Source organism: Lissotriton helveticus, chromosome 3_1 (genome assembly GCF_964261635.1).
Source record: "Lissotriton helveticus chromosome 3_1, aLisHel1.1, whole genome shotgun sequence".
NCBI classification, from domain to species: domain Eukaryota; kingdom Metazoa; phylum Chordata; class Amphibia; order Caudata; family Salamandridae; genus Lissotriton; species Lissotriton helveticus.
This window is the reverse complement of record NC_136061.1, coordinates 85029009-85053323: the sequence shown is the minus strand read 5'-3', so window position 1 is coordinate 85053323 and position 24315 is coordinate 85029009. Positions and strand designations below refer to the sequence as shown.

At 42.5% G+C, this 24315-nt stretch overlaps 1 protein-coding gene across 1 annotated transcript in view; it reads left to right on the top strand.

Moving 5' to 3' along the window:
• The window catches only part of SMARCAL1 (SNF2 related chromatin remodeling annealing helicase 1), a 326034-nt gene that overhangs the window by 64287 nt on the left and 237432 nt on the right, over window positions 1–24315 (top strand). Inside the window, exon 3 of the mRNA XM_078679275.1 lies at window positions 1769–1819. Coding sequence (XP_078535401.1) covers window positions 1769–1819 — 51 coding nt within the window. The remainder of the gene's footprint in view (window positions 1–1768; window positions 1820–24315) is intronic.

Genomic DNA, 24315 nt, shown 5'->3' with positions numbered 1-24315 from the left:
GCAGCGGCCATTTTAATGACAAGCGTTGTTATTGTTAATAAACACATAGGCAAGCTTCTCTTGGATATCCCAAATATCAGAACCAAGGGAAAATTAGTAAGACAAACAGGTTGAGTTAATCTATTATAATTATTCGAGGTTCATGAGTACAAGCAAGTCGCATAACGTGCGAATCCTTGCTCCATCAGAAGTACTGCATAATTACTTTACACATTGCCTCCTAGTTAAGTTAGGCTGCTTTTTGCCAAGCTACCAGAGGACTATGAACAAGTTAAGTTGGGGTTTCATCCACTCCGCCCCATCAGTAACACAGTTTCTCACATAGATAAGGAGTGATCACAGTGATGAAACATGCTACTTAGTGAGGGGGAGGGGTCAGTGTCCTTTTGAATCTGAAACTCACTCTAAGAATAATATTAATAAAGGTAAGCCATCTACCAGATTCTAGGGAGTGTCTAGATTCTCTAAAATGACGCAGTCTTGGGGGTGGGGAAGGTGTTTTTATGTGTATTGTATGTATATCTAATTTCATTAGGGGCAGACTGTGATAATTTTTAAACTACCTCTGTCTTGCTCTGCATTTTGTAGAGCTCCTTGTTTAAGCCTTAATCCTCCTCACCATGCTAAGCCGACAGGCTTCCTTAGTTCTGGGAAACATAACTATCCTTGCCAAGTTGACATTGTCCATTGGCCCCTTCTAGTCAACGAGTGATGTGAATCTTACAAGGCAGTGATGACCTGCAGGTGCATACCAGATTAACTGAACGCTGGGTTCCCTGGCTGATCCTTGGAGAGGCTAAATATGTGCGGGTTCGTGTCATACAAGGTGCACACTATCATCAGACCTCCCCTGCCACTATTGGACAATACTACACAAGCTCGTACTAGCTTTGTCTCATTAATTATTTCTTGGAACCAAGCTTCAGTGACGCAAACATTATTTGCCTTTCTACCTCCAGTGACTGCCTGTTCTTATTCTGCCTCACCCTTCTAAAATGCAGGCGTGTTCTGTGGCACCTCTACGAGGGTTACTCTTCAACCAGCTCTTTGTCGGATTGGGACAGTAGAGTGAATCTTTTTTTACTCTGCTCGTCACTTCCTGTAATGGCAGGCTTTCCTTAATATTTTTTACTCTCGATCTTGGTAGGGGCACGAAAGTGGAACTTACCTCTACAGAAAAGAAAACTTGAAACTGTTGACACTGGCTCAGAAACTATGAGCAACTGGGAACCAAGGTACTGAAATATCATCTTTCAGCCTCCTCTTCCAAACAAAGTTACAATTATATCTTTTCCCCCCTCAAGAACAAGTTTTTAATCAGAAGTAGCTTGATATATGCATTTCAAGTTCCTGCATCGAACCGTAAAGTATTGCTGCTATATTATGTTCATTTAATATGCATATTGAAGTTTTCTTCTAGATGCTGAACCTATATAATATATGCTGTGCAAGGATGGGTCGTTTATGATTTTTTGGGGTTGTTTCTGTTAATCAACAAGATGACTAAGTGATTTAAATGGTCACCAGTAAAATCAGCGGTGTCCTGGTTGCAATTTTGGAACAGAATAAAGTCACCTCAGGCTCCATCTCTCTGTGATTGGCAAAATGGATTGTCTACAGATTGAGTCATAATCAACAAGGGCTGTTTATATTGCTATGAGATAGTAAAAACCATCTGAAGTACTGTATAAAACCCACTTTAAAAAAAATATTAACAGCCTGCCTATAAAACAAAGATCTATAATAATGTACCCTATTCATATTTCAGAACCTACTGTCAAAATGTGGAATTTCGGCTTGGAAGATTATACATCTCTAAGTAAGTAATGTTGCCATAAATAAGACATTGATTTAAACTTATGATTTTCTCTTAGGTGCTAGAGGTAGGCCTCAGATAAGTTAGTGGCATGTAGTGGAATCTTGGACTAGGTGACTTTGTCAAGATCCACAGGTAGTTGACGCGGGTCCACTTTTATAATAATATTTATTTGTTTAAGTCACACTGAACTGTTTGGTAACTTAATAGGCTTGATTGACCTGATCTTTACACAATGCATGCGAGATGTGCTTACATCACTGGTTTATATCTGCCTGCATTGAACCATGTGCTGGGTCACAGTTACCACTACAGTTATATCCAAGGTTTAATAAGCAATAAATGTACACTGTATAAATGTAGGTTTAAAGGTAAATCTTAAGTCAAGAAGTAGACACCATTCAGTGCATTTACTTCCTGATTGCATCAGAGGTCCTCGTAAATTTGTATGTCTAATAAGGTGTTCATGTCTTACCCCAGTTCAGACCATGCCCAAGCTGGACTGAACAGTTTTCTTCTTCTTTGACTGTATTTTGTGGTCAAAATGGTGGACACAGATGGTGTCCATGAAATGCATAGTGAACTGAAACAAGGTGCCTGTCGGCAATGTCGCCTTGCGTTTCTTAGCCTGCAGCAACTGGGAAACGCTACTTGTACCATGGTGATGACTGGATTTTTAAAAAATGTTTTAAGAAAACGGAATTTAATGATTAGCGAATGTACCTTAAACTGATTTAACACTGTTTTAACAAAAGGTTTTATTATGTATGAACTGTATGTATATATATGAAATGTTGCTTTTATGATTTTATGTAACAAAAATCGAATAAAGCTAAGCAAGCATAGTGAACAGGCTATATCTATCTATATATATATATATATATATATATATATATATATATATATATATATATATATATATATATATATATATATATATATATATATATATATATATATATATATATAATTTTTTAAATTTTTTTTTAGAGTTTTATATAGCGCGAGACTTGAGACATCGGGTATCAGAGCACTTTACATGTGCACCAGTTTCGTTAATGAAGACCACATTCATTTTTTTTGTCAGACACATTATTGACCATATTGATTGGTATCTTCCCTACAATTGCCACTTCCCTTGCTCTGTTTGCGATGTCCGTCTTCTATTCTTGTGCCATTTCTTGATACCGTATAGGCTAGTGAAATTCATTTGGGTGTAACAGAAGGCCTCACTGTACCTAGATTAGTTTGATTGCTCATCAGAACATATTTCAAGCATTACAGGACCTCTGTATCAACAAAGCATGACAGAATATCACTCTCCAAGAAGATATTGCACATATAAAGTACATAGACTTTCCAAGTGCTTTACATAATATCCCAGAGATTGTCATTTAAAGCAGTCACCTGTACTTTACTTCCTGGTAAAACACCATGCACCAAACCTCATAAAATGAGGCTCCGTGGATGGGACTCCTTGGTGCCAATATTATATCATTTTCGGTTTTATGTAGCTCCAACCAGAGCAGTTGAGTGGTTTACTAGGCATAGGAAGTCACATAGAAGACATAAAATACACAGTACACTGTATAAAAGTTCAAATGGGAGTAGGCAGTCAATGGCAGTCGGGGCCTTACAAAACTATATAGAAACATCAGGGGTCCACACAGAGATCTACAGTTTGCAGTGTTAAATAACCTCTGAGAGTATCACAGTTCATAATCAGACCTAACACACAAGGCCCTAGGATTCATACAAATATATAGTTTAAGAATTTTCTCTGATTGGATCCAACCTTATAGTTCATACCCGTTGTCGTTTCATAACTTTATTTCGATTTCACAAAGAAATCATAAAAGTATACATCCATATAAAACATCAACTACATTAAAACCATGATACTTATTTACATAATTCTGGTTTTCACAAACATTCAATAACGGTTTCTAATCACAAGAGCTGATCTAATAAAACTCAGTACAGCATTACAAATTTTTGCAGTTGACAAAGATAATAAATATTCATATCCTTCTTTATAATAGCGCGATCCAAAGGATAGTAATAATGGTCTAATAAAAGTATTTCTTGGGTCCTTATACAAAGTGCAAAAAAGAATAAGATGCAGGGTATTTTGCGAAACCTTATTATTACAAGGGCAACAAGGTAACTTCTCACTCCACCCCCCCTGCTTTGGGAAGGCAAAAAGGAAGTGTAAAGTACTAAGGCGAAACTTTGTCAAATAGAAACGCCATTGCGTATTCATAATATATGATAGATAGAAAGGTCGCACTAGTTTGCCCCGAACACGTAATACATATTCACTATTTCTTAAGGAGCCCAAACTGGAACTATAGGCGTTTTTGATGGTTAACTTAGCATCCTTATTGATCATGCCAGGATTTGTAAACATGTTTCCTAACCCAATTTTATAAAGGGTATCTCTGACATATCGAATCCATGGAATTTCCCTATAGTACTCAAGTTTAAGGCAATCTTGTAGGATATCTTTTGTCAACTTCAGTTCCTCAGACTGTCAAACTTTAGACCATAATAGTAATGGCGCTACTTTTATGATGTCACTTGCAAACTCAATACCAACCTCTCCATGACAGAAGATATTTGATGTCCTTGCTGGGACAGATAGGAGACGTTTTATAAATTTATTCTCCATAATCTGGAGCTTTTCACAATTTTGTGACCCCCAGACACCTGCACCATAGGTCATAGCAGAGAGACATTTAGCTTTATACAAAGTTATTATTTCAGCTATACGTCGTTGTCCTAATTTACTAGCAAAGCGAAAAAGAGCTTCAATTGATTGTGTAACCTTCTGAACCCGGGCTACTATCAGAGGTTCCCAGTTCAATTTTTTATTAAAAAGGTTTCCCAAGTAATTGTAGTTCTCAACTTTCTCTATATTTGAGTCTCTCACCATGTACTTGCGGTTTTTAACACTTTTCGGACCGCAAGTCATGGCAAAAGATTTAGCAAAATTGACCCCAAGATCTAGGTTTCCCATAAACCTATCAAAAGCATTCAGACAAGTCTGCATGCTGTTGGGAGTAAGGGTCATTAAGACAGTGTCATCTGCATATGACAACATTGGAATTCTTTTGCCATTTATCTGGGGGAAATCAGCACCAGTTTCTAACAAAAAGCTTTCTAATCCGTTCGTGTAAACCAGAAATAAAAAGGGGGCTAAAATACATCCCTGGCGGACTCCTTCAGTAGATAATATAGGTCTAGTCTTCTCTCCCCCAGGGCCATATCTAATTCTCACCGTTGTGGCGGCGTGAAGCCTGCGAAGCAGAGTAACCAAAGGCTCCTCAAACCCCATAGACTCCATCATCCGCCACAATTTACCCCTACATACCGTGTCGAAAGCACTCGACAAGTCCATGAATGCCAGATAGATAGAGCTATTCTTGGCACCCATGTACTTGCCCATAATCAGTGCTAAATTTAGGCACTGCTCAGTGGTTCCTTTCCCTCTTCTAAAACCATATTGGGATTCTACAATAACCCCCGCTGACTCTGCCCATGTTTCAAGGCGAGCCAATATCACCCTACCCATTAACTTACATGATGCGTCTATTAATGATATTGGCCTATAGCAGCGTGGATCAGACTTATCACTCTTCTTAAAAATGGGTACCACAACTGCCTCCTTCCAAGAGGTCGGAATGGGCCCCAAGATTATTGCCTTAAAAACATTCAAAAGCAATGGCGACCAGACCTCCAAATTATGTTTGAAAAGGTCCAGGGGTACTGCATCAGGGCCAGGGGCCTTTAAGGCAGCCCCCTTGGTCAAAGCCGCCTTTACCTCTGAAAGCAATAACGAATCACTAAGTGATTTTGCTGTTTCTATATTAAGATTATAATCATCCTCACCCGTAGTAGCAATCAACAATGTCTCAATTTGGGTTAAAAATTTTACTGTAATGAACTGCCCAAGAGTCTTCAGGTATATGCACTCGCATAGTATTATCTTCCCCTGATTTTAGAAAAGGCCTATTTATTATCTCCCAAAAGAGCCTATTATCCCTTAGGTTAGCTGCTGTTTCCAAATCTTCCCATGCTTTGGTACGTAGATCATTTTTTCTCTTACTTAGTACCTCCCTATATCTTTTCCTAGCTGTTCTAACCAATTCTATATCACGTGGGTCTTGGGACAATGCCTTTGTTAAATGTGTTTGAGCAGAAGAACATTCTGCATCAAACCATTTAGGCCCACGATCTTGTTTTATCCCCCTGTCTTTACAAGGTGTGAGGCAACATTTCCCAATAACAGTTCAAGATTCTTGATTATGTAGTCTGGATCCGATATGGGTGTCAGACAAATTTTTATCTTATCCTGATTTTCCCTAAAGACATCAGCTTCAAGTTGCCTGACATGAACTTTGTCCCACCTTAAAAAAACACCCTGGTTTTGGCTATATACTATAGGTTGTTCCACAAACTGGTTCTTCTCGGGAACCAGGTTAAAACTCAAGATTAGGGGGTTATGGTCACTAGCTGGGTTCGCCTCAATTCTAAAATCTTTCAGAAAATGAGAATAGCCCCTAGACACCATGGCAAAATCAATTACACTCATTCTGCCCCCTGTACCTTGAAAAGTGGGTATATTCAATGCACCAGAGAAGGTAGACGTATCCAAGATGCATAAATCATTATTCATGACAATACTGTTTAGAGCCTCCCCTTGTTTTGAATGAGTAAAATGGGCCATGGGTTGGTCAGGTAAATCCATCAAGCCGCACACTCTAGATCCACTAAACTTACATAATTCACAGTTAAAATCACCTAACCATATAATTAGAAGAGGAAAGACCCTGTTTGTCACCTTAACAATCTCTTCCTGTAGGTTATCAATAACTACGGTTAGATGGGAATCAAATATATTATAGTACCAATTTACAAGAAGAAGGGTTACCGGGAATAAGTCCTTGATCATAAGTAATTGGTACCAAGGAGATTCCACCACTCGGGTCACATGTCTTAAGTTGTTTTTTACAGAGATAGCTGTCATAAGCGCACCCTTGGCTCTCCCTGCTTGCGATGGTATTGCACAGACATTAAATATTTGAAACCCATCCAAGCTCTGTTCCACAGTACTCCATGTCTCCTGGAAGCAGGCAATGTCAAAAGATTCAATATAGTTTAACCAAACAGGATCCACTAATCTTCGCCCAAGGCCGGCTATATTCCAGGAAATTAAGCGGAAACATCTAGCCTCCACCCGATTGCCTTCATTTCTCTGTGGTGATTCCTCCATAGAATTAGCTAAGTCACACCCATCTACCCTATTTTCTCTGCAATTTGTTACCACACCACCAACAGAAGTGTTTATATCTCTAAACATACAAAGGTTGTCTCCACACCACTGATCTAATTCATGATTTGGAATTAGTTTATACAGGGATCCCATATTCCCTTGAGTAGCATTATCTCCATCTCTGCCATAGACAACAGAATCATTGTGTTGTTCACAGTAGTTTAGGAGTATATCACTAGCACAAAGGTCCTCTACATCATTTATGTTATTGTTAGTTATTGTCGTATTCACCTGGTCCCAGGGGGTAGAATCGTAGTGGGGCACTGGCGCAGGCATAACACCCTCAGCCAGAGAAAAAGGTGTAAGCATTTTGTCCCAAACTAGGATTTTTTGTTGGGAGGTTAATTTCAGTCAATCATTTAAATCCATAGGGGTTAATGGATCAAACATATTTGATAGAGGAATATTCCAATAATCCTTAGGGTTTGTAGAGAAATGGTTATTTGAGACAGAGTACATATTACGGTGATTTTGTGGGTGGGGAGAATTTGCATTTCTGCTAGAATGTATGGGAATAAACTGGTTCACAAATTGTTTCCGATGATAGGGAAAGTTCACAGCATGTCTCATCCGAGGTTTAGTTGAAGAGAACATCATGTTTTCCGGGTAAAAGTATGTCAGATTACGAGTTGATACTCCTCCATTACTATTACCCGGGAACCAGTCACTAATATAAGTGACCACCCTATGATCCCGGAAGTTGACAATAATCAAATCACCCTCTATATCTTTAGGGCGTATGCCTACCCAAAAACACCTTCTAACTGAGACAATGTCTCCATTCAAATGTAAGGGTAGTGGTCTATTCAAACGTAGCCAATGAATGACTTTGTTTTTTAAGCTAATGTTTGATTCCACATTTCCCTCTGGGACAACAGGGACACCTGTTAAAACAACAACAAAATTAGATGAGTCCGGGGGCAGATCTTCTGTGTTTTTATAATTAGATGTACCTCTATTAGAGGGGTTTGTTTGGGTAGAAGGTGATCTATTGGTGTGGGGTGGCTTCAAAACTACTGGGCGAGACTTTTCTTTACTTATAGCTTTCATAACTGTTGAAGCTGATGTGACTGCGAGCATGATAGAGTTCTTACTCGCAGGCCCATTATTCGGTTTCACAGTAGAAGTGTGTTGCCTACAATGATTACTTTCAGATTGTTTATTTGTAATTTTATTTTCAGTAGGAATAGCTGGGGTAATTGGATTTGGGTTCTCTGGTAGGGTAAGCTCTGGTAAAAGGCGATCCAATTTGGGTCCAACCTTTTGAGCCTTTCAACTAGAGGGAGAATAAGAGCCTTTAAAAGACTTTCAACAGCCTCAAGAAGCCCATCATTAGGAGTAGATTTGTGATCCATGGCAGGTTTCTCTGTTATTACTTCATTCCCCATTATTAACTCTTTCCCAACTACATCTAATGGAGTTTCTTTGGGGACAGCTACCTGTGGCGGCTTCCACGGGTTGCCCGACCCACTTTTATTTTTCCCTCCCTTCCTCCTTCTCTTCCTAACTGGAGAGCGCACTGCTCCTCTACTCTCTTGTCTTAAGTAATTTTCACGCGGTCTACTTAGTTTAGTAGTAGATTGAGGGTCAAGCAGCGTGACTATCTCAGTTTGGATCTTCAGGGGTGGGGGTAGAATATTACTAATAGAATGGGGAACAACATCCAGAGATGAAGGGGTATTAAGATCTATGAGGTTATTTGATGCGGGCGTGGACAAGTTACTTTTACCCTCCACAGCTGGATCCAAGTCTTCCAATAGAGGTTGATTTTCTTGGAAAATTAAAGGAATGTTATCAGTGTTAAACAATTCTGCATCAGCCTCAACATATGTGCTATCAAGTACCGAAGTGCTTGGAACAACAACCTTCTCGTGGTTAAGAGGGGCCTGTCTCTTAAGAAGCTCAATTGAAAGACGGCGCTCGGCCCTCCTTTCAGCTAGAGCTAACTCTCTATCAATGTCTTTGGTAGCTCTAGTAAAAAATGTATCAAGGGGGCCGAGGGTGGATACACTCCCACAATTAGGTAGGGAATTGGAAATCGGGCTAGACATTCTTGAGTAATACAGTAATAAAAAATGTTTAAAAAGAAAAGGGTTGCTAAACAGGAAGTGGGCAAATTAAGTCAGCCTAAAAAACTGTAAAAATAGAGTTAAAGATAAAAGCACACTATTTCATAAGTTACTATCAAAGGGGCTCAAATGTAGATAGGAGTACAAGCCTAATAATAGAAAAAACACTAAAAACAAACAAAGCTTATCAGAGAAGGGGGCCCAGCCTCTTTTGGCCCCTGACGGCCACAGATGGTCCCGCCCTTGTCCCGGGCTTCTCCCGGGACGCTCCCGCGCCGCGGGGTGTACACTTAACTTAAATACAAAGCTAAAGAGTGGAGGCGGGACTAAGCTAGCAGAGAGAGCGGCCAGGTGACGGGAGGCGGGGGGAACCAGGACTTCTGGGAAAGGAAGTCCGGACCCCAAGCGCTCGCAGCCCAGCTAGCAGTCACTTCGCCCACAGGCACAGTCCAGGTGTCCCTTGTAGAGGAGGAGCTCAGCGGGACCCGCGGAGCGGGTACCGCAAGTTGTGAAGAAAAAGGAACAGCTTTCAAGGAGCCAGGAGCAGCAACCAAGTACAACAGTGAGGTGTCCCAAACAGCAGCTTCCAAACACCTTTTCTACTGTGGAGGCGGGACTAAGCTAGCAGGGAGAGCGGCCAGGTGACGGGAGGCGGGGGGAACCAGGACTTCTGGGAAATGAAGTCCGGACCCCAAGCGCTCGCAGCCCAGCTAGCAGTCACTTCGCCCACAGGCACAGTCCAGGTGTCCCTTGTAGAGGAGGAGCGCAGCGGGACCCGCGGAGCGGGTACCGCAAGTTGTGAAGAAAAAGGAACAGCTTTCAAGGAGCCAGGAGCAGCAACCAAGTACAACGGTGAGGTGTCCCAAACAAAGCAGCTTCAAAACACCTTTTCTACTGTGGAGGCGGGACTAAGCTAGCAGGGAGAGCGGCCAGGTGACGGGAGGCGGGGGGAACCAGGACTTCTGGGAAATGAAGTCCGGACCCCAAGCGCTCGCAGCCCAGCTAGCAGTCACTTCGCCCACAGGCACAGTCCAGGTGTCCCTTGTAGAGGAGGAGCGCAGCGGGACCCGCGGAGCGGGTACCGCAAGTTGTGAAGAAAAAGGAACAGCTTTCAAGGAGCCAGGAGCAGCAACCAAGTACAACGGTGAGGTGTCATACCCAGTCCTGAACCCAGTGACAGGTGGATGTTAGAAAAGGTGGTATTTTACCTTTTTTAATAGGTAACATAGGAAGGGTTCTTCCTTCTAGAAGAAAAATGGATTGGATTCCACACTTCTGGAGCCCTCTCTGAGAAAGCTTGTTTTTTAGGTCTCGTGGCGATTACAGCGCGAAGCGCTGTCTCGCCAGAGATCTATTGTTACCGACTCTGCTTCCCAGGAGACAGCACCTGGCCGCGAAGGAGGCTTGATTTCTCAGCGTGTGTCTTGAGGTATAACAACAACATTTGATTTTGTAATTGGTGTGAACTAAATTATGTAGCATGGGTTCAGAGTCTGATGACACCCAAGATTGACTTAAAAACAACAGATCTAAACTGCATTATTTATACAAATCATATTTTTTTTATTCAGGAGCACATGCAGATCGAACATTGCCTGAGTGCTATACTGATTATCAAGATTAGCTGGTATTAGAAATACCTTATGACAGGGAGTAACATCGAGTATGTTTCCTATAGCTAAAATGTCAGTGTAGAAGCAATGAGAGATTACAATTAAGTGGACTATACCCACAGTTTCGCTACTTTTCGTGGAGCAAAAAAGGAAGTGTCTAGTGATATTGGTTTTCTCAAAAAGTCTTGTGGTATGCTTTATGCATGGGGTCTCTTCTTGTCCAGTTCTGTTCTTGAATTATTTTGCTGAACAGGATTGTAGAAGTGTATTCTAACTTTGAATACTTGGCACTAGTAAACCTTTTTAATCCTGGTGCTGCCAGCATCTTTGGCCCTAACAGATCTTCTGCAGCCCTGCCTTTATTTTTCTTAGCTTCTTCTCATGGTCAAAAGCGTTTGCAGACGGAGGCACAGAGTCATTTGTACCTTATAAACAGTTATGGCAGACACCAATATGAGTCCATTATTTGTATAGTTTTAAATGAGGGGCTCAGTTAGTACATGCCATGTAATTATGTCGGTGCCTTGCGGGTGTGTTTGTCTGTATACAATACAATCAAAAACTCTTCTATTGTTCCTGACCACACAAGTATTTCACCAGTTGCTTAGGAGCCAAGACCAGGTGCCATGTGAATCAGAGAGACTTAAAGCAACTTCTAAAGGTGGTAATACGACGCTATGCCGGTGTTTTTGTTCTTTGGAACTAAGGGCACTATACAACAATTATACATTTGCATATCAGGAGAGGTAAGTTCAATACTTGTTTACTAGCAGCACATTTATTCATCTTACAACCATGAAGTAATAACTAAATGCGAGACTTGCAATCAGATCTGCTCTTTCTCACTATCTCTACTGCATCTCACCAAAAGCTAAGTAACCTTCTTACCTAGTTCTATGGTGTTTTATTCTTCCTACTTTCTGCTGAAGTAGCAACGTATTTTTTCCTTAAGTGTTGCGTCTTTCTTTGTGAAGATTATGTTCAGTGTATTTTATTGTGACGAAAATACAAGAACAGAAGTGAAATATTAACCTCTTTTTGTGACATTTGTAATAAAGCTTGAAACATTGAGAGAACATATTTGAACCAGTTGTTGTCGAATGGTTGCACAGATTGATGCTGTGGTGGTGCTGAGTGATGCTGTGGTGCTGCTGAGTGGTGCTGCTGAGTGATGCTGAGTGATGCATTCTTGGCCCTTAGTGATGATGTGGTGTTGAGTGATACTGTGGTGCTGCTGAGTGATGCTGTGGTGGTGCTGAGTGATGCTGTGGTGGTGCTGAGTGATGCTGTGGTGGTGCTGAGGGATGCTGTGGTGGTGCTGAGTGATGCTGTGGTGGTGCTGAGTGATGCTGTGGTGGTGCTGAGTAAAACATTAAATCAAAGCATTGTCATTTACAATACCAGTAACTCAAACTTTAATGCTGCGAGACCTATTGCATTGTAAATGCTTGTCTTAATGAAAAGATATCCAGATGGAAAGACTAAACTTCAGAGTTCTTGGGAACCAATTTCCTGGCAAGGTAGTTTGTAGCCCTTACTTTTATCTTCTATCTACTATTGGAGGCTGTTTGAGAGCGGTCATGACTATTGTGGCGTTCTAATCTTCTAGTTCCTGACAGTAGTAGGGATGTCAATCAGTAGTGAGTTGCCATAATCAATCTCTTAGAGGACTAGTAATTGAATCACTTCTCAGATAGTAATTTTATTCTCCATAGTAGGACAATTTGGTATTGTGCTTCTCTTACTTGAGAGTTTATCTAGACATGCTGTTTCAGGTTTTTGTCCTAAAGGAAGCCCCCTTATTTAGTACATTTGACAGTGGGTGACTTTTTGTTAAAACTGAGTGAAGCCAAGATTTCAAAGGTACTGGCAATTAAGGGGTGTGGATCAGCAGAAACTGTTTTTTGTGTATTCAATTTTTTATGTTGGTGGAATATTCAACCTTGAGAGGCTGTGCCAGGTCAACTATTAGTCTGGACAAACATTCATATATAGCTGATTTTCGTTAGCATACAATTGATGCAAGATATTGGATATATCAGTGAAAAATGGAGTTGAACAATCATATTTGGTGGGAGCGATTGTCTAGTCTATTAACTATTCCACTCCCCATCTGTTGTGGTCAAGAAGAACGAGAAGAGAGGATTCACATTTGTGTTAGTTGTGCAACACATCATCCACGATTTGTATCACTGGAGTCTCTTTGCTGCATACAGAGCTAACATTCGATTGGCAATCGTCAAAGAGGTTGTTTTCTTCAGTGAGTCCGTATCAGCATAGGGCATTTTAAGTAATGGTGCAACCTTCCCTTTTCTCTGGCAGTCGGGGGCTGTGCCTCGTATCAGTGTTGATCATTTCTATCAAGTAACAAGTAATAGGGATGTTAATGTCTTTGACCAGATTGGCTAAATGAGGATCTGAGAAATGTGGCTAAATGAGGATCTGAGAAATGTGGGAAAGATCTAAGAGCTGTACAAACAACAAGAGAGAGTGAAGGGGTTTTCACAGCAGTGAAAGGAAGGTCCTCCTAGTCCCCCGGACTGAATATAATATTTAACAAGAAAGGAGTATCACTATATGGACCTTGAACATGGTTCTGAATGGGATATCAGCGAGCAAAAGTAATAGTATCCTTTTGTAGGAAGACCCCTCACTCACCAACCTGGTTGGTGACATGCTTCATCATCGGGGTCCCACTCTGACGGCCGAGCGCCATCAGGGTGTGCTGCGACACCTGACTACAGTGGAGCTGGTTTTTTGTGAATGGTGCAAAAAGTGATGTTAAAAATTGTCCTGGTATAATTTTTTTGGAAAAACTTTATTCATAAGCTACTGGACAATGTTAAAAGAGGAGTGGAGATAATAATGGGTGATAATGACCGTAAGTATCTATGTGATAGTAGTTAAGATGGTCTACATGTTTCAACCTGTAAACGGTAAATCCCAGGTTTTCGTCAGGACCAGAAAAAGGAAAATGGATGGTCTACACACACTAACGTGTATTCAGTCCTAGATTCCTGTGGACTTGCTGTAAAAAATCTGCAGTGGCCAGCCTCAAAACCTAAAATAGGCGAGGGAAAAAGAGACCTGTGGGAGGAAAAAGGGGAAATTAGTCATGATTAAATAGTTTGCGTGCCTGTAACGTAGTGTAGGCTCTCACATGTCTGCATGCTTCATGCGGATCCCATTAAAACTGAGTAACAAGCATATATAGTGCTGGTGTACTAATATTATAGTGCTGGTTGGCCATATAGTAAAATTCACGTGGTGTTGGAATATCGTCAACTTAATGACTTCGCTCTGTCACACTGATCAATATCTGTGTGGGTGAACACTAAATAATTATTTTAAATAAATGAGTCACTCGCACATAATTCTTGGCAGGGTGACGATCAATACTCACATCCAATGTAGTGAGTTAATCATGCATACATGCATTTATATCTAACAAACAAAACAACACAAAGGGAGATCTTACTCCAAGTTTGGGTCTCTAGGACTTCATGGGGGCAAAGGAATGGCTTTGTCAGCAAGGGAACATATTCTGTCGTATATAAAGCATAGGTTACAACTGCGGTCGACGCCATGATGTAATATAAACGGTGCCCCACAGTGCTGATTGATGGCCGGGCTCGTTTGAAGAACGCTCTACGAATGCGGTGTAAACGAACGCGTTGGTACAGCGCTTCCTTCAAATGTGCTGGTAAGCGCGCAGTGCCTAAGTGTAGCAAAGTTAAGAGGTACGCTGAACAAGAAAGGGAGTCAGCGCATCAATGGACCTTGCATGGCTGGCGATGGTGTCGGCCTCAATACAGTTACTTACAGTTATGCTGACATCAGACTCGATCAGCCTACGTGCCTCTCTGGTGACCCCGCTATCCAGGCTGCAAGCCGGCAAGAAGGATTTCAAGCTGCCGATTCCGGATGTGGGCGGGGCCTCGTTAGACACGTGTAAAGTTGTTGCTAGGCGACTGGGGAGAACGCCAGTATGGTGGTCTAGCGGGGACAAAAAAGGGCTCGTGTGTGGGAAAGGGTGGTCATTCCACCACAAAGGGCAAAAAAATACCTGGGATCTCGCTGAGGGTGACAATTATGACAGCGAGGCTGGCAATAAATTCCTGTTAGTCTCGCTAAAGATGAGGTTATTGGAAGCGAGATTTAACAGTATGCTACAGAGGACTGAAGTAGAAATTAGATAGGAACGTACTGTAATGGAACACAGAGTCACAATGTAACTCTGGGGAAGGAAAGGTACATAATTGTTAGAGAAGGACGGCCGGTATGCCATCCGGGTGGGTGGTGGAGAAGAGAAACCTTCGCACCAGGGTCAGTTCCGGCGTATATGTTAAATCTGAGGGAAGCTAGCACTGCTGCTCCTAGGTCCACATAGTGATTGCTGTTGGGACAGCGTTCGATAGTGCTTTCAGTGGTGGCACAGTACATGGATTGATGTTCTAATAACATGAAACTGGCACAGTATCAGTCATTTTTGAAGAACAGAGGCCCAAGGGATGTTATCATTGAGGCCTGTTATGTGGGTGGACAACCTATATATCCAACGCTGTTCCTTTTCAAACAGGCATTTTTGTAGGTTTGGTCCAGTCTTTACCTGCTCAACTATAGTCCACACCATGTCATTTGGGGTATGATGTGCTTCAAGAAAATGATCTGTTAGTCTGGTCGCTCTCTTTTTGCAACGAATAGTACTACGATGTTCGCAAATCCGTTGTTTCACTTTTCTTGTTGTCATCCCAATATATGATTTTTCACAGGTGCATTTGATCAAATAAATCACATTATTGCTGTTGCAATTGGTATGTGACAATTGTCTCCAAACGTTACCTTCTTCCAGATCAAGGGTTTTTGTGTTGTTGGTTAGGTGGCACACACTGCAATTGCCACAACGGAAGTGTCCAACCACCTCCGGTAGTCCCCAGGCTCTGGTCAGTGATTGGTCCTCATTGTGTCTAGTTGCCTTAGGTCTTGTGTTGACCAAGGTATCCTTCAGACTACGTGATTTTTTGAAGTAAAGCAAGGGTTGTTCCCAGTGCAAATTCCCTGTGTTCAGTATAGCCCAATGTTTATTTACACATCTAGTCATTTGATTCGATATCGCATTGAACGTTGTGACACATGTTAGAGGTATGGTGTTATCGGTAGTTACTTTTTCCTCCAGAAGAGCTTCTCTAGGCTGATTTCTTGCTCTTTTCTGACATTTCTTGATTATCTGGTTTGGGTAGCCCCTGGCCGTCAATTTTTCAGTTAGATCAGCTGCTTGTTTGTGGTAATACGAGACATTGCTACAGTTCCGGCAAAGTCTCAGAAATTGGCCTTAGGGTAGATTTTCACGCAGAGGGCGTGGGTGGAAACTTTCAAATCTCAGCAGATTATTTTTGCAGTTGGTTTTTGGTGAGTTTTTGTTTCTAGATGAGTGTTATTCTTGGTTATGATGATGTCCAGAAAGACCATCTTGTCTTTGTCAAAACAGATGGTGAATCTTAAGTTCTGGTTGCATGTGTTAATCCAAGTTATGAATTCTTGCAGAGTTTCAATGGGTCCTTGCCAAATAGCAAGGACGTCGCCTATATAACGTTTCCAAAAACTTAGATGATTCAAAAAAGGATTTTGGTCACTGAGGATAAACTTTTGTTCAAAATCAAAAACATAAAGTCCAGCCACACTAGGGGCAAAAATACTGCCCATGGAAGTCCCCCCAACTTGAAGAAACAGGGAACCCTCAAACTCAAAGAAATTCCTTTTGAGTGCTGGTTTGGCGCACTCTAGTATGAATGCTTTTGGTGTGTTGAAAGTCCAGGGGCTGTTGTTCAATGCTTTTTCCAATACATTTATGGTGTCATCCTGTGGTATGCTAGTGTATAAGCTTTCGATGTCAAAGCTCAGAAGTATGGTATACTCATCCACTGTAATATCTTCTAGCAGTCTCAATAAACTTTTAGTATCCTGTAGATACGTCGAGGTGGATTGCACAATTGTTTTCGGAAAAAAATCACAAAACCTGGATAGAGGTTCTAGAAGGGAGTCGATCCCCGAGACGATTGGTCTACCTGGAGCGGGGATTTTGCCTTTGTGCATCTTGTGTAAGATGTAGAAGTACGGGATTTGTTCTTCTTAGTTGCGCAGGTATTGAGCCTCTTGATTGGAGATACTTCCAGCCATTTCAGCTGTTTCTACTAGTTGTTTTATTTCAGATTTCAACTCAGTGGTGGGGTCTGATTGTAAGGGTTTGTAGTTCCTGATCTCATTTAGGAGTCTTAAACATTGCTCACTTACCACTACCTTATCTGAACTAAGAAGCTGCGACACCATTATTATAAAATCCGCCGACAAAGGTGGCGGACTAGTAGTAATGGACAAGACCACATACCGTGAGCAATGCTTAAGAGTCCTAAATGAGATCAGGAACTACAAACCCTTACAATCAGACCCCACCACTGAGTTGAAATCTGAAATAAAACAACTAGTAGAAACAGCTGAAATGGCTGGAAGTATCTCCAATCAAGAGGCTCAATACACATAGGCTGATCGAGTCTGATGTCAGCATAACTGTAAGTAACTGTATTGAGGCCGTCACCATCGCCAGCCATGCGAGGTCCATTGATGCGCTGACTCCCTTTTCTTGTTCAGCGTACCTCTTAACTTTGCTACTCTTAGGCACTGCGCGCTTATCAGCACAGTTGAAGGAAGCGCTGTACCGACGCGTTCGTTTACACCGCATTCATAGCGCGTTGTTCAAACGAGCCCGGACATCATTCAGCACTGTTGGGGCACCTTTTATATTACATAATGGCGCCGACCGCAGTTGTAACCTATGCTTTATATACCACAGAATGTGTTCCATTGCTGACAAAGCCATTCCTTTGCCCCCATGAAGTCCTAGAGACCCACACTTTGAGTAAGATCTCTCTTTGTTTTGTTTTGTTTGTTAGATATAAATGCATGCTTGCATGATTAACTCACTACATTGGATGTGAGTATTGATCATCACCCTGCCAAGAATTATGTGCGAGTGACTCATTTATTTAAAATAATTATTTAGTGTTCACCCACACAGATATTGATCAGTGTCACAGAGCGAGGTCATTAAGTTGACGATATTCCAACACCACGTGCATTTTACTGTATGGCCAACCAGCACTATAAAATTAGTACACCAGCACTATATATGCTTGTTACTCAGATTTAATGGGATCCGCATGAAGCATGCAGACATGTGAGAGCCTACACTACATTACAGGCACGTAAACTATTTAATCATGACTAATTTCCCCTTAATCCTCCCACAGGTCTCTTTTTCCCTCGCCTATTATCAGGTTTTGAGACTGGCCACTGCAGATTTTTTGCAGCAAGGCCACAGGAATCTAGGACTGGATACACGTTAGTGTGTGTAGACCATCCATTTTCCTTTTTCTGGTCCTGACGAAAACCTGGGATTTACCGTTTACAGGTTGAAACATGTAGACCATCTTAACTACTATCACATAGATACTTACGGTCAATATCACCCATTAGTACCTCCACTCCTCTTTTAACATTGTCCAGTAGCTTATGAATAAAGTTTTTTCAAAAAAGTTATACCAGGACAATTTTTAACATCACTTTTTGCACCATTCACAAAAAACCAGCTCCACTGTAGTCCGGTGTCGTAGCACACCTTGATGGCACTCGGCCGTCAGGGTGGGACCCCGTTGATGAAGCATGTCACCAACCAGGATGGTGAGTGAGGGGTCTTCCTACATAAAGATACTATTCCTTTTGCTCGCTGATATCCCATTCAGAACCTTGTTCAAGGTGCATATGGTGATACTCCTTTCTTGTTAAATATTATAAGGATCTAAGAGCTGCAATAATATTTACTGTATCACTCTGATTTAAAAAAAAAAAAAAAGTTTTCAAAGCCGCTGCAGTGAGAAGCCTTACATTCTGGGTCGCTTTTGTGGAAAATGAGAGAGCAATTTTTGGGGATTTCAAAGTAGTGGGCGAATTTGCTGCAATTCTTTGTTGTAAATGACGTAGAGAGTCATTTGATGGGGCTGACGGGTTGGGGTTTATAGACAATATTAGAATGATGTTTTACTATTTTGATCTCTGGTCCGAAGAATGTGGCTTTGGATTGAATATATGCTTTTTAAAATGTTCTGCACTTGTTTCATTGAATATTCTGGTTCTTCAAGTATAAGGTTGCATGCCATATGTGTCCTAAAACTTTAAGAGCTTTCATATCTTAATAACATTCTTCTGAGAATGATTGGCCATATTTTTTTAGTTCTTTATATTGTTACTATGGCCAGATCATCAGCAGTCCTCCACATGATTGTGTTTAATGCTTTCTGGGTATGTTTACCTGTTGTGCCAGATTGTACAGTATGTTCAATCAGATATTCTTCTTCAGGTAAAACTGGTTGCAACTACAGTCTCTGACCCATATCTTAGGTCTTTTTGGTTATCCCATTACTTAAGTAGCAGAGAATAAGAGAGAGAGAAAAGCATACGGATGTGATCATGCCAGTCAACTGGTCTAGAGAATCAAACTTGCTGATTCTTTCATAGCCTTTAAAATGTTAAGAATTGACCTCTTCACATGGGTGTGATTTGAGTAAAATTGTTTGAGGTTGTCGTTGAGCAAAAAGAGACAGTTGAGAGGGAGTCAAATCATTGGTTTCATCCTAGTAAATGTTGAGGACCCCAAGGGAGATATTATTTAGGTCTGGAGCCTTGTAGCATGAATTACATAACATTTTCTGTAAAATAATGTATCACTTGGAGGATGCTATCTGCTGTGAATGGTTGTCCATGGTTTCTTGTGTTGTGTTTTGACTCCTGCCTAGCTACTCAAGATCAATGCAAGTGTCCTGGTGGGATAAAGTGTAGTACTGGATAGAGGAGTCGAGACGTGTTCCAAAAAAGTATGGTTGGGTTGTTTGACTGGATTATATTTGCAGTTTCAAGTAGGCGTGTGTCAGCTTATTTGCAGTTGTGTGACATGTTTGACAAGCATTGGAAATGCAATAGGTCTCGCATTAGAAAAGTTGGAGTTATTGGTCTTGTAAATGACATATTTTATTTATTTGTTGGTTTTTAAAATTGCTAAATTGATGGCTTTGTCATTTACAATGCCAATAGTTATAACTTTCGCGAATGTGACACCTATAGCATTTGGAATGCAACATGTTTTGTATTTACGTGACTTAGATGGCAGCTCTGGTCGTTAGGCCACATCTCTAGAGAGCAGGAGAGTGCAGCAGGGGAGAGAAGCACAGCAATGCAATAGGTCTCGCATTAGGAAAGTTTGAGCTATTGGTATTGTAAAAGACACATTTTTTATTTATGTGCTTGTTTTGAAAATAGCGAATTAATAGCTTTGTTATTTACAATGCCAATAGTTTTATCTTTCGCAAATGTGACACCTATTGTAACACAATATGTGTTGCGAGGGTGAGGGGTTGAGGGTGAGGGGTTGAGGGTGAGTGAGGGTGAGGGGTTGAGGGTGAGTGAGGGTGAGGGGTTGAGGGTGAGTGAGGGTGAGGGGTTGAGGGTGAGTGAGGGAGGGGTTGAGGGTGAGTGAGGGTGAGGGGTTGAGGGTGAGTGAGGGTGAGGGGTTGAGGGTGAGTGAGGGTGAGGGGTTGAGGGTGAGTGAGGGTGAGGCTTGCGCATTGACCTAAAAGCCACGGGCACAGCACCAAATCGCCACAGTTAGGTAAGCTTTGTTTAAAGCCCTATAGTCTCGCTTCTCTCAATGCGCATGCGCATTGATAGGTCACGAGACCTAAAAAAGGAATATAGACTTTTCATGGTAGGTGAATATATAATTTCAGACTCAATGAATAATGGAAAACCGGTAAAAGGGTGGGTTTAGACCTGAACCTTGTTTTAAAGGTTTTTTCTTTTTACAATTCACAAACATTCCTAAAAGCACATCTGGAAAGCTGCATTAGGTGCATGTTTCTAGGTGGAATATTACATTATTTCTCCCCATGGCTCCTATTCGCTCAGTGTGGCAATCTACATAACATGAGCACATGGATCTGGTACCTCTGTTCAAATGTACACATTTTTCAGTTTTCCCCTCTGTAGGGACAATTTTTCGGGTTTCACCTGCCGAAGGCTGCGCTCTGCGCAGGTTTTCGGCGCAGGTGAAATCCTATGTTGACCATAAGGACTTCGGGAACGTCCCCCGGCTCTCATTGGCTAGCTCCATAAATGGAGGCTAGCCATTGAGTGCCGGATCTGTCCGTCAAGGCCGGACCAGATTCGGGGGCGTTCCCGAGATTTTTTCCCAGGGCGGAGTTACGTTTTTTCCCGTCTGTCCATTCCCGCCCCCTCCGTGTGCCTTTCCGCCCCCCCCCTCGCTGTCCTGTGCACGTATCCCGCCGTCCGTGTCCTCTCCCGCCCCCTCCCGCCGTCCGTGTCCTCTCCCGCCCCCCGTGTACCGAAAACTCTGCACCCGTTGCTGACCTGTCTGCTTTAAACCTGCCGTACAAGTTAATTGAGACAGATTAAAAATAACACGGAAAGGGCCTAAAATAAGCGCGTTAAATACTGTTAAGTTGTTTCCCTCGTGTTATCCTTTAAGTTCCGTGCGTGTGTGAGTGTGCATACTCTGCCCGCCCCCCGGCCGGCCCTCTCCTTCCCTCTCCCCTTCACCCTCCCCCATTGTAAAGGGATTAAGCCACCGGTCTGGAAAGAGCTCGGAGCTGAACGTGTTGCACGTCCTTCCTCCTCTTTGATGCAGGACCTGGGGCAGTCGCTGGCGGGCTGGACGCAGAGCCTGGGGGACGTGGGCGACATGAAGACGGACCTGAGCCAGTGCTTGGTGGGCGAGGACGTGCTGGTGCTGAAGGAGCAGGTCGAGCACTTGCACGTGCAGTGGTAAGAGCTCTGCTTGAGGGTGAGTCGCCGCTCTGCCGGCTGCACGGGTGGCTCTGTCGAGGGGTGGGCGGGGGAGGGGTGGCATGTGTCCAGGCCCCGGCTAACTTTCTTGTTGTGATTGTGAAATGGTTTTCTGATGGATGACACGGCGCGAAAATACCACGGGCCACTTTTGATAAAATTGTTTCTGGCAGTTTCTTGTTTGGTGAAACACTTCTCACTCTCTTTATTGTATTGTTCTGTCCATCTACGGGAGACGTTTGTGGTCAGGTGAGGCAGCTCGCGGCGATGTATAGAGCTCTTAAAGGGAATCTGACATGCAGTGCGCGTTTTAGGCATACGTAATAAACGTCCTCGTCAGAGTGTGAACCAGTCAGTGACGACTCCCTCAAGTTCAAGTGGTGTGGGTATTAGACAGTGACGTCACCGACGTGACGACAGCCGAATAGTATAAAATGTAGAAGAGCCGATGAGATTATCGCCACTCACAACTTCACCAGAGCCCGGAGTTTCAAGCCGGCCTAGTGTCCCCAACTTCCGGTACAACAGGGTCCGCATTTTGTGGTGACTGTGGGGTTGTGACTCGCTGCCAGTGTCTGCGCCCTGAGGAGGAACGGCCTGCCCGCACCACGGGAGGTGCAGAGGTGTGCGTCACGCCCCCGTTGAGCTGTCTCCAACTCCTGGCAAAGGCCTGCGGCGAGGCCGTCCCCGGGCTCGCAGGAGGTCCGGAGCTGGGAAAGCTGCCTTTGTTTCCGAAAGCCCTCCGCTTTTGAATTCCTCGGGCTGGCTAGCTGGAGGTCACTTGCGCAATTGCAACATAAACAATCGCAGCTGCTCTGGGCAAACGCTCCCTCCCAGGCTGCCTACTCTACAACCGTGCACAAACCGGCTTCGAAGGCATTAAATAAACACAAGTGGCATCAAGGTCATACAACAACATGACCTTTGCCCCTTACAATTGCAACCTTCGGGAGATTTATGATTTTAAAAAAACCAATCTATTGTGATAGAAGTTTTTAGAATTCGGCGTTCCTTGAGCGAGTATTGTGGCGTTACTCGTGCATACCTATAAAATCAGAATTCACGCCTCCGTTTTAAGCCACTATTAATAACAATCATGAAATGCTGTACATGGCCCTCCATCACGTACATGTTTTGTAGGGCGCATTAATTCCACTGTATTTGCCTACGAAATCAAAGAAATTGTGCACAGGAGAGGAATTTTAATGATGTCCTGAACCCACTCAAGTTCTCAATATCACATCTTCTTTATTCATGCGTTTTCAGACCTACTATGAATATTGCTTAAGTAGTAAGAACCGGCTCTATATTTTCTTTCACCTTTTGACTGAATATGTAAAACGGTGGTGTGTGCGCACTTTGGCCATAACCTCCAGATTATGTCTTAATACAGAAACGGCATAGCTCAAACTTTAATCAGTGATAGCCCTGTTGAATAACTACACCACCTTCCAAACAAAGTGTGCATTCTCCGTTAACTTCACTCTTAAATGCCTGATCTCACCCACATGTGTTCCCATACCTGGCGTGTCACGTAGTTTGATGCTTACTTCCCTCCATATTGAAAAACGGTAGATGTTTCAGCACCCAGGCTAATATGCTGCATTCCTAAATACATATAATGTCCCAAAGGTGAAACCGATGCATTGCAAATGCTTGTTTCTCTATGGAGATCGCCCATCCCCTACCCCCAACCACACCCAAATCTGTAGTTCATTTTCCCCTTTCACTTCCTGGAAGGCAAGTAACTCTTCCCAACCCTTGCCTGTGATTTACTGCTGGGTGTTTCTGTGTACAGGCAGTGGAGAATCCGTAATTGTATATCCATTGACACCTGACAGTAATCCTTTTGAGAGGTGTCAGGCGCAAAGTGAAATATTTGCAGCTCCAGATATAGCTGTGTTATAATTTGAAATTATATAAGTGGGAAAGCTTGGATGGAGGGAGCGAATCCCTTACTGATAGACTTCTAGTGCCAGATTCCTCATCTTTTGAATACTCCCCATTGTCAAACCGGATCCAGAAATTTTTCAGCAGTATCTCGGCACACCTGTATGCTGTTTGGCTACTGACTGATGCTGTTCAGCTGTGGAAATGAAGTGCAAATCCTATATAGCTGCTCCCACACTCTGACGTCAGTTCCTTTCTTTCTTTACCACCAGATTCGGATCCAGAGCTCCCTCAGGTCTCTTTGAGACTACTTCTATCTCTGCAAAACTGTATAACAGTGTGCAAGGGAACTTTCATCTCCCAAAATGACAGGGGATACACCTTGTAGGGACTGTCATAAACAAATGCCTGAAACAGACCCTCATCTTCTTTGCCTGTGGTTCCTGGGGTCTAGTCACAAATCTTAGGCCTGCAGCGATTGTGCATTGATTAACCCGAAGGCCTTCAAAGACCACGTGGTAAAACTCTACATCGCCAAACACCGGAAGACTCCAGGGTGGGAATACTTTAAGTTAAAAGTTTGATCCCAGCCCCTTTAAAGATTCAGAAGTCACATGAATTGTTCAAGGGGTCATTCTACGTCTCGATCAAAGTCGTTGAGTAAGTTGAAGAAAAACACAGGAA